This window comes from Aythya ferina (genome assembly GCF_964211825.1).
Source record: "Aythya ferina genome assembly, chromosome: 4".
Classification (NCBI taxonomy): domain Eukaryota; kingdom Metazoa; phylum Chordata; class Aves; order Anseriformes; family Anatidae; genus Aythya; species Aythya ferina.
In genome coordinates, this window is record NC_140300.1 from 40,646,433 (window position 1) to 40,657,647 (window position 11,215).

At 41.6% G+C, this 11,215-nt stretch overlaps 1 protein-coding gene across 4 annotated transcripts in view; it reads right to left on the bottom strand.

Moving 5' to 3' along the window:
- MGAT4D (MGAT4 family member D) overlaps positions 1-9,021 on the bottom strand; it is a 39,393-nt gene extending 30,372 nt beyond the window's left edge. Inside the window, exon 1 of one of the 4 annotated variants that reach the window (XM_084517423.1) lies at positions 8,916-9,021. Coding sequence is in view for 1 of the 4 variants with exons in the window: in XM_084517420.1 (XP_084373546.1) it covers positions 6,634-6,724 (91 nt within the window). In the remaining 3 variants the exon portion in view is untranslated. Of the gene's footprint in view, positions 1-855; positions 1,007-6,223; positions 6,351-6,633; positions 6,777-8,915 lie in introns of those variants that run through there. The other 3 variants (XM_084517420.1, XM_084517421.1, XM_084517422.1) reach the window with 3 other exon arrangements.
- Between the last annotated feature and the right edge of the window lie 2,194 nt (positions 9,022-11,215).

Below are 11,215 nucleotides of genomic sequence, written 5' to 3' on the forward strand. Positions count from 1 at the left end.
CTTCTGGAAACTGAATTTTGGTTAACGCCCTCTTTAAAGAAAACTATATAAAGCAACTGCAAAAGATCTTGTCCTACACTGCACTTGGAACCACTGCTCGGGTTAATGAAGCATATTAAACCACTGAGGCATGTGTTGCGTTAATAACTGTGGTGGTTTATTGTCTTCCTGTAACCGATCTAAAATAGAATAGAATAACAAGACTTCTAAATCTTGTAAGACATATAACAAGCTGAGTGTTGTTCTTTCAGAATGAGGAGAAAAAAATCCCCCAAACAATGTGTCTGTCTTCGTTCCGAATGGCCCATTCTTACGCAAACACTTTGATTCAACAATGTGCTAAAGTCTAAGGGTATTTAAGCACCCTCCTCGATAAGGACACCTCCCTGAAATTGTGTATGACTGTTAAATACATTGTTTATAGCATTACAGCACAGTAACTTGTCCCTACCAGTAGGCTAGAGATAACCAAGAGAAACTACCATGAAGCCAGAAGCAGCGTCACCTGCACTAGGTACATTTATCCCTTAAGAACAGCCTGAGCCAGAACTGGGGTAGCCTCAATTGCTGAGCCTTAACTAGAGGACACAGCAGGTCCTAATGCATATCTTAAACTTTCAGGAGCCTTTGAAGTCAGTCAGTGTTCATGTTTTGTCTGCCCCCTGATAGCAAGCGGGCTACAGAGGCTATGGCTACAGTGTATGGTGGAGTCCAGAAGTAGGAGAAGGAGAAAAATTAAGGCACATGCCTCAGCTGGCTGGTTGAAACCTTTGCCCCACTATGATGCAGCAGCATCAAACATGCAAGCTTGGCAGGCCAAACTATGGGCTTAACATGCAGTGAGGGTTCTCTCACCGTGTTTTTACAGCTTGCTCTACAGGCGTCTAGCTAGGCCGAGTAACCAGGCAGCAGTATGCTCTCCCAGTCAGTCTACTTGTCTTTGACAGTCTCCACGTCAAGAGCTTCAGGAGAGCGGAGGCCAGCAGGGCAACGTTTTATTAACACAGTGACATCCAATAAAGACTGTGCCAGCAGTTTTTGGTGGGAAGCTAGGGTTCCTCCACACAGCAACTAGGAAGAGAATCGAATCAGAATCACTTTCCAATACTAAAATGAACAAACGAGACAAAACAAACAAACTTCATGAAGTTAAAAGCAGATCAAAGATAATAACTGAATTTTAAATATACATGAAATTCCATAAAGAGCAAAGAGTCGCTACTGGTTTTAGCACAGAATAAATTTTACTAACCCCATTTACACTCTGTATCTAACTGAATTAGAGATGGAAACAAACTTATTTTAGAGAAAACACAACTAGAGTTCTGATATTTTCTAAAACACTGGCACAAACAGTCCTCGTTCTATAGCGAAGTCTCTTCCTGTATTAGTACCTAGTGAACAGGGATTTTAAAACATTCAGTCAAAACATTTCTATGTAGAAAGCATTATTAAAATAAGTGGAGAAATGTATGACTTGAATAGATATACTTTGGTGTTTGCCCATAATTAGTATCCATTGGTTTTATCATAGCAAAGTTATGGACACAATAAAGGTTCTTATTAGCAGTGGAAAATTCTGATTTGAATATGGTCTTTATCAGATAAATAAGAAGTACTCATTCACTTCAGACAATTAAATGGTTATTACTTCTTTGTGGTTAGCATTTTATATATTTTTACTGTTCTGCCTGATGTAGCAACAATCACACATTTATATACACATTTAATTAAATGCCTATCAACTAACTAAATTATTTCTGGATAAAAGTGTTTCTCAAGACTGAGTGTACAATGTTAGGAAAGCATGAAGGTCATGTTTACACTTGTTTAAGTAGAGGTCGTGATAATGCACTGTGCAGCAAACAAAGAGTGGTCAGAAATTTTCCTTATTCCTTCCTCAACAAAAAAAAAAAAACAACAGTAACTAGTTTCATTTTTTTACCTGAATCTTTTTAGAATTTATAACTCAATTCCTCTACTTCTGAAGACAAGGCAGCCACTATTACACCTAAATTAACTGCAAAAAGCAGCAGTCTCTTAGTTTAGTAAATGACACATTTGGAAGGCAGTAAAGCCATACAGCTTTTGTAAGTGTTGGATACCAATTTTGGTATAAAATTTGGTATCAGTGAATACTCAGTCTCAATTTCCATCTGAAGTTGTTGTAGTTTGTTTTTGTTTGTTTGTTTTTTAAAGACTGAAATGGAGAACCACGTAAAGAAACCAAATAATGCCCACTGTGCATTTTGGTCACATCCCAACTGTGTGCTGGGGCAATACCAGGCTGTGTATTAACTTCTGTATGCTTTTGGTTCCACTGGAAGGAAACGGATGCAGGAAGGATGATGTAGACCATCATTCAAGCCCCTGATCTGGACAACTGGGCGCCCGGGCTTGGTGGCTGGAAACTGCCTAACAGGCCTAGAGAAGACAGGAAAACTCTTTTCTGCTTGTTCATAAAACCTAACAAGCTGTATTGGCTGAAATGAGATTGGTGTAATTCAAGGCTCCTTATCAGCCCATCAATTTGCCACTACTTAATTGAAGCTTTAGACCACAGTGTGCCAGTTGGGTCTGGATAGGAAACCCACAAAGAGCTCCGTCACAAATAACGATCACACAGGGAGCTCCACTTGGGTGCACAGCAGGGGCTGGCCAGCGGCAGCAATGTCACACCACGTACAGAAGGTTAGTGGAAATAAAGGGAAGAAACATGTAGCCTGCTGTTTGTACTGGCACGTACATTACATTATTTCAACTGCAAACAACTGGCATTCATTAGAAACTTCTTTGTAACCCTTTGCACCCCTTCTTGCTGCTGTGTTAAGCTTTGTGAAATAATGAAACATTTACTATATTAGACAATTTGATAAACCTTAAGTATACTTCTGTGAGTGTGATTAAGCATGAACAGTTCCCTTTTTCTTTCCCCAATCTTAAAGAGATAAATAGAGAAACACAGGTTTCACAATGTTTGTCTCAAACCATATATATTAAGATGCTTACATGTGACATCGTATTTTAGTGTTGCTGTCTCCTAACTTCCAGACGAACCTTAATCTTAATTTACTTGGATTAAGCATCCCACAAATTTAGGTAAAGAGGGCATCAACACCTTATAAATCAATTCTAAGGGATCTAATCCTGTTACCTTTACAAGCAACACTAAGAAGCACTGCCCCATGAGATGATTCTATTTACCTCGCTGCCGTGACAAGTAAATAAATAAATAAAATAATCACTGTTATTCAGTTAAGTCACTGAAGTTGACTAGAGGGAAGTTGACTAGAGGGAATGGCCTCAAGTTCTACCAGGGGAGGTTTAGGTTAGAAATTGAGACATTTCTCCTCAGAAAGAGCAGTCAGGCATTGGAACGGGTTTGCCCAGGGAGGTGGTGGAGTCACCGTCCCTGGGAGTGTTCAAGGAAAGGTTGGACGTGGTGCTTAGGGACATGGTTTAGTGGGTGATGTTAGTAGTAGGGGGATGGTTGGACCAGATGATCTTGGAGGGCTTAATGATTCTAAGTTTTTATTTGGGAATAGTCTTTCCAGAGAAGAAACTTCATGTAAATTCATAATGAGAATGCACTCTTGCCTTCTTTACTGTTTATAAAATGGAGGGAAAAAAAAAAAAAGATTTGCTACCTGCTTACTACTTTTTTTATACCTATATTTTATGTTGATTAACACTTCCATGGATAAAACCATGTGAGAAAATCACTACATAAATTATAAGTTATTTACTAGTTGCTATAACTACAAATTCATATAAAGAGTATTTACATGAGAGCAAATACTTTTGGTCAGGTGAACTAACAAGTGGATTGTAATTCGGTTGCATAACAGTAGGAACATCTGCATCATCCTGATAACAGCCTTTCCTATCCTCAGTTGCAAAGTGCTTGCTTCAGACAGGTTTTGCTTAGGGCCTGGGGAGGGACCAAGAAGCTCATGGCAAAACCATGCAGGATGTGGAGCAGGTATTGCTACACCAGTCAAACCCATTACTGGCTAACAACAGCCTGCGTTTGCAAGCACTCTAGAGGATGCTAAAGGAATCACCATACAAGCTTAGATGCAGTATCAAGATTTGCTGAAGATGTGGTGACTACCAATTGTCTCTGTAATTACTTTTTCTGCCACAAAATACAGTCAGCCTATTGAAACTGAAACCTCTGCTCGTACATATTTATTAAGCAATGGAAACAATGAATACACAGCTTTTTAAGGATAGCTAAAACGTTTATAATAAGACAGTATCAAAGTCCAAAATAGCTGAAGTTTAATGACTGTCAGATTCTGTACTTTCATTTAAAGTGCGTAAGTTATGCATGAACATCTTCCTTGCTGTGCCAGTTCAAGTTACCTGTTGTTGAATTAAGTCTCAAAATTTCAGTTAGAATCTCTCAAGCTAGCTAGCCCCTTACTATAAGGCATCTAAAGGTCTCTGTGTTTTGTTTCCCTCCCCGCCCCCACTGAAATCAGGACAGAGCTAATACGTGATTTACACTTCAGGCTAACACCGAAGGGCTGAAAGGCTCTAAGACAGCAGGCACATCAAACACTGGTTTACAGGGCTATTATATACTTCACATATTAGAGTACGTAGCTAGGATGCCCTGTCCTAGCTTTAAAACAAATTTTTTTTTTTTACGATCCCAGTATCAACGCAATCCAAGAAACAATAAATGTCTAGAAACCAAAGTGCACACTACAGACTGCAACTGCTGAGTGTGAAACTGATTTCAAAGATCAAGACCAGCTGGCACATTTTGATAGGTAAGTCAGAGAAGCAAACTGGAGTAACTGCAGATCTAACAAACGTGTAGAAGAAAATGAGACAGAGAAGAACTTCCGACAAACAGGTAAAAGAAGTGGGAACTGACAAGCATTAGAGACAGTACTTGACGTCTCAGTAACAGGTGAGATAAGTGAAAAAGGCTTTAGAAAAGAAAACAAACGGATCACGTTTGAGGTGTGAGAAACATAGGAACTCCAGCACTGCTCTAGGCATGTTGCTAGAGGGGTAAGTTCAGCAGGGAGGACAGGAAGAAGAAGAGAGGTTTAACAATACCTAAGCAGAGCTATATGCCTGCTGTGGGGGAAAGAGATTTGTTTCAGCTCCTTAGATATTGTCATGTCTTAGTCATGATGGAGCAGCATTTGGTTTGCTCCCAATTCTCCTCTTTGTGGAAAAAAGTAACAACATAGGATGGTTCTTGGGGGTTTTCTTGGTATAGGTAGGACATTTCTGTATTCTAGCACCCCTCAGGAACAAAAATTGCACTTTTCCAGTGAAATAAACTTAATACAAACTCATTTACCACGTACACCTTTACTTACAATTATCTACTCTTTGTTGAACACTGTAAATTAATATTAATAATGGTTAAAAGTTTGTTAATTAAAAAAAGGTGCTAAAATAAATAGAAAAATACATCGCTTGAGAAGAATTAGTTACCCTGTTGTGGAGAAGGAGACATCTGTGGAAAGACAAAAGTTAAGTCAATACACACAGAGAAGGAAACACCACCACCACCACCACCACCCCCAAAAAAAAAAAGGGAACAAACAAACAAACAAAAGGAACAAACAAACAAAACCATAGACACGGAACACCAGCAGAGAAAGGTCAAAAAGAAAGGTGACTGAAAATGGTACTTCAGCAAAGGAGCCAGAAAATAGAAGTCACGAAAGAACATGGAGATACATGGATGTAGGCTGTGGCTGGGACAAACCCTCTCTTTCTATTATCTTTTGAATCTTAGTTTCTTAAGACACACCCTGTTTTTTCTTTGCTTATCATTCCCTGCTCGTAGCAGAACTGCCACTTTAAAAAAGCGTCAAGTGCTGTAAGATCGACAGCTGCCTAGCTGAGGAGAAACAACGGAGGCAGGAGGGTCGGCATTGCCTCAGCTCCATTCAACACTGCATTACGAGGCTGAGGGCTCTACTGGCACCTCAGTCGGTCACAAAACCTACCAATATAAGAAAAATCTAACAGCTAGCACAAGTTCTGTCTTCATCCCAGCAATTACTAATTGGCTTAATTCTTCTGCATCCATCAAGCCAGACCTTTCTGAACGCATATGTAGCAAACTCTTCAAAATCCATTCTTTCTGCCCCATCCCAAGCGAACTGCCAACGAGCTGTCTGCCAGCCTTCACGGCGTTACTGGGAGAGACTATCAATTTATTTTTGGAAAATAACATCAGCTTTACCTTTCCTGTGCCGGCGCAGAGGACCTTAAGGTGATCTGGTAGGTGCCACTTACATAGCCCATTAAAAAGACGCACCGTTTATAAACAGAAATAAGGGTCAGGTGCTTGTCTGCGGACTGAGCATTCCCTCGTAGCGCTGGAAGTGCCTGCAGGTGAGGCACAAACACCACGGGTAGCGCTGCTCTGTCCTCCTTGAGTACCGCCACAAACAAACCCACGTAAGGAGCGACAACCACGGCGCTCACCCCCTCCCCATCCTAACCCTAGGAGAAGAGCGCTGTTGGGGGGACCTCGGACAGGACCTCACGGGGCATTTTTCGTGTCACCTGCGCCCACGCCCGGCCGCGGAGCCCCGGCAGCGCCCCCGGCAGCGCCCCCCTCGCCTCTCCAGCCCCCTTGGCAGCTCTCACCTGGCTCCCCCGGCCACGCCGCGTACCACAGCAGGGAGCCGGCGGCGCCCAGGCACAGCGCGGCCAGCAGCGGGCCCTGCCGGAGCCGCATCTCCCGGCGGGGAGCTCCCGCAGCCCCGGCCCAGCCCAGCCCGGCCCGGGCAGCAGCCGCCGGGCGGGGCCGCGCCGCCCTCAGCGCCCACGGGGCCGGGCAGCGCCGGGGAGGAGCCGCCGAGGGGACCGGGACGGGGACCGGGACCGGGACGAGGCGGCGGCGCCTCAGGTGCTCGAGCGCGGGGGGCATTGGGGGTGAGGGGCGCCTGGGGGGCTCCCGGAGCACCGAACCTAACGGGATTCCTGCGTGCACGGCTGAACCTTAACGTGCCGGCGGCTGCCGTCGTGCCCCCTGATGGCAGGCAACGCGTGGGGACAAGGAGCTGGCCACAGGGCGGCTGTAACGCCGGGGGGATGCAGCTCTCCTAGCCGCATCTGAGCTGTATGTGAAAAAAGCCCTCCTCTCCCTGCCTTTCCTTTGCTGGGACACCTGCACCAACTGCTCGCAAAGCCACTCAAATTGGGGATTTAAAAAAAAAGTAATTTCCAGTTTGGTATCACAAAGACATAAAGGACCAATTGAGAAATCATACTGGACTTTGTTAGCTGAGAAGAGCGGTAATTTACTAGCTGCTACCTGTTTCCTTATTGCCACCGTATATTATTCATTACCTTTTTTTTACCCAAATGATGCAGTATTTTCTATCGTTTGCTTTATAAAAATATGCTTGTATTATTAACACAATAGCTCCTTTTCTCTAAGCTTACTTAACAACTGCATCTCATCTTAAACCAAAACACTGAATCACTTGGAACAGTGTTGTGTAAAGCAAACCCCAAACCTACAGCACTGTTTGGTGTCCGGACACAGCTATGCTGGAGTCCTAACGTGAACACTGCCTCTATGCTCCACTCTATTACTACACTAACATTATAAGTACACCGTCTTTTGAAAGCTAATCTTAGACTATCAAAATTCCCATCACTGCTCTTGCTGGTTAGTGTAATCTTCCCATGTTCGAACTTTTATGTGGATAGGTTTACTTCTCCCTTTGCAATTACTTGGAATTGTGAATGTTACTCAATAATGCAGGAGAGTGCTAAGTAGCCTGCATCAGGATACAAACGGAGAGCTACAAATCTCAGCACAGCTCCTTGAATCACTAGGAAACTTGGAGTTAGGCTTCCTATTCCTGATCTGTCCTCATTCAATAAACTAAGCTTCCCCTTTCCTTCTGTTACTATCTTGCTTTGATATTTTTACTGAGAAATCTTCTAAACTACACTTACTTTAAAAACGTTTACAGTTCTTGTTGTTAACCAACACAATTACAACTCAGTGCCCTTATGCTCTATTGCCTGCTCATCAGCATTGCTCTCTCCAAGTTAACACATTAAAAGACCAAGACAATACTCTTAAAGGAAGATCAACGTAAGTTTTGGCACATTTTTAATAAAGTAGAGATTTAGACCTGAGAGGAACAAGTAAATATTAAGTATGTCATATGTAATGAATTAAATACCTGTTAATTGACTGGCCAGTGTGTGTTTGTTACAGAGCCAATGTGAACCAGTATTTGATGTTGTCAAGCAGGAGGGTTATCAAAGATATGAATAATAGAAAGCTAACACACACTTAATTTTAGTCCATTTTCAGAGCCAGTAAGAAAAATATTTTCATCACACACTTGTAGAAACTACATACTGTACAGGAAACATCTGTGGAGACTGGCACTGAATGCATTAGATGTTATTTATTGAGGCTGACTCTAAAGCAGACCCAGTTACTACTCAGCCATGCTGAATTGTGGTGATCATTTACTTAATGCTGACTTAGACTGGTGTATTAACTTTTGATGAGGTAGTACATTAACTGTTCCTCTAAAAAATCAAAATACCAGATCACTGGAAACATAATGAACTTCCACTGCCTTGGGACCTACTTGCAATGAAGCCCTCTTATTTGCTTCATGTTTTCCTAAAATCTTCCTCCCAATGTTCTCGTCATATGTTATTTTATATACTCAAGAAATAACTAATAAATAAATAAATAAAATGTGCAGTATTTTTGTTTGTTTGTTTTTGGAAGGAGCTAAACAGCTCAGACCAGTTTTACCTCCCAGCAGCATTTCTGGCAAACTAATAACCTTAAAAAATAAACAACTGTATAGAACATAACACTGGGGAACCCCTACCACCTGCTAAGCAAGTCAATCATTCAGTGAGATAGTTCCATTGAGACAGCTTACCTGCAAGACAAGGTTTCTACGCTTGTCCTCATGCTTTTTAAATGAAAATCCTTTCTTGTACGTTGCTACGTAACTTGAGCGTCTTGCGTTTTCAGTGTTGTTTTCACACATCTCTGTGTATACAAACATAGAGATAAGAAAGTTCAAAATAAATATTTGACAAAATAAACACTCATGGGTGAAACAACTATTGGATTATTCTGCGTGTAAGTTGTAGCTGTCCTTCATCTACAGGGTACACGAACAAAGCATAGCTACTGGTAACAATAGGTGATAGTCACTGCCATGGAAAGTTTTCTGATAGTGCAGAGATCCAGCTGATATTGCTGGTTAAAGTCCCCTTTTATTTGCCCTGCTATCATTTAAGAAAGGTAACTTTAAAAGGTAAACAGTAGTTCATTATCTTTCCCTCAGCCAAAGTCTCTGCGAAGGTAGCCTTGGAAGGCAACCACTGAACACAAGAGGAATAAGCTAGATTTTTTTTTTTTTTTTTTTTTTTTTTTTTAAGCTACCCCCTTATGTTTTTGAATGTCCTAATAAAAATTATGAATTGACTGAACATGATGATACAGCAGGGTCTTACATGAGTCAAGTAGTAATATTTGGGTAAATTGGCCACATTCTCTACTGGATCACTCAGTCATGTAAACAAGGTTTAAGTCAAGAGTTTACACTTGCTTGTTATACACCAAAAAGATGATCAAGATCAAGTTTGGAACTCAACGTGAAATTAATGCACCCCAAATCACTGATTTATATATAAACACCTTTATCTTTTGTCATATTTACAGTAATTAGGCTCTGTATCCTTTTAATAACTTAGCCATTTTTTTTTCACAAAGCTGTGAAAAAAATGGCAAAAATGTAAGCTTTATTTTTAAAGCAATAATTGGTTATGGAATTTACATTTCAAAAATACAGATTTAAGTATATTGTATGAGTGAGAAAGTTATAAGCTAGATTAAAACTTGCCTCTAGGAAGTTCTTGCATTTCAGAAGCACTTCAAGTAAAACAAGACCTACAAAATTTCAAGCTTACCCCAACAAGTTTAATTACAACACAAAAAGTATTTTACTATGTATTGTCGATGTCAAATATTTTTCACATCCATCCTAGAGACTGGAAACAGTAAGAATCAACTGAGAAAACAATAGTGTACTATGCATGTTTACTGTTATAGATTATTGTAAAACAAAGTGGAACAACTTCCAGAACCTGTGGTACAAAAAATGTTGCTTTGGTTGTTAAGAATCCATGCAAAAAGGAAGTTTTATTTAAGTGTGAATAAATAAATAATAAAATAAAAAAGCATCCAAATCGTTAAAAAGCTGTTTAATTAACTAAAAGATGTAACAAAGCCGAACGCTTGAATGAGACAGTATTAAGGCGTTATTTTGGTAGCCATCAGCTAGAAAGTTCCCTCGGTGTTGTTTGCACAGCCCCTCACTTGAAGGATGCACCTGCGGGACTTTCCAAGCAATTCTGGTAGCTAGAGCTCCTCGTCAGCTATCTCGGAGCAATCAGCGTGTGGGCACGAAGACTGACCAGAAGGACCTGACTGCCCTTGAATTTCTTACCAGCATTTCCTCATGTTGTCACAACTCCTCCATCATCCCAAAGTCAAGCCGTAACACCCCACTGCTGCTGACACCAGGAATCTCCTGACAATAGCCATCACGCCCTCCTGCCACCCAGTAAGTTTACTTTTTAATAGAGAGAAACACCTCTTAGTTTATTTTTATCCTGTAGCACGCCAATGTTTTATGACTCAGATTGCTCATTTATGAAGCCACACTCTGGAAAGAGTGATCGAGCGCCTGCTGCCTGTTAGCACCACCCGTCCCCACAGTTTTCAGGAGCTGGAATCAGAGCTGAGGTCAAACACCTGAATTTCTCAGATCAGTGACTCCCTCATGTGAAACTCCTCACCCCTGTAAGTGCACAGATCTGAATGGGAAAACGCTAAATGTGTTGGCCCACCCTCCGAAATCCCGTGGGACGCAGGCCACCAGGCCCTTCATGCTGTGTGAAAGGTACTTCCATTTCCTCCCCTCGGAGAGGTACCTGCCCATGGCCCAGCAAGCCTGCCAGATCCCTTTCCCACCCCTCAAACTCTGAGTGCAGCACAGAAGAAAAAGAATTCTTCCTGCTGCCATCCACAGAACTGCTTGAGCCAATTAATAATTAATAATCACTAATTATCGTACAGCGGAGGTGCCTACTGGGGCTAACTGAAACACTGGTGCTGCACCTATGTGCAACAGCAGCAGAGCAGGATCCATGGCCAGCACCCTCCTCA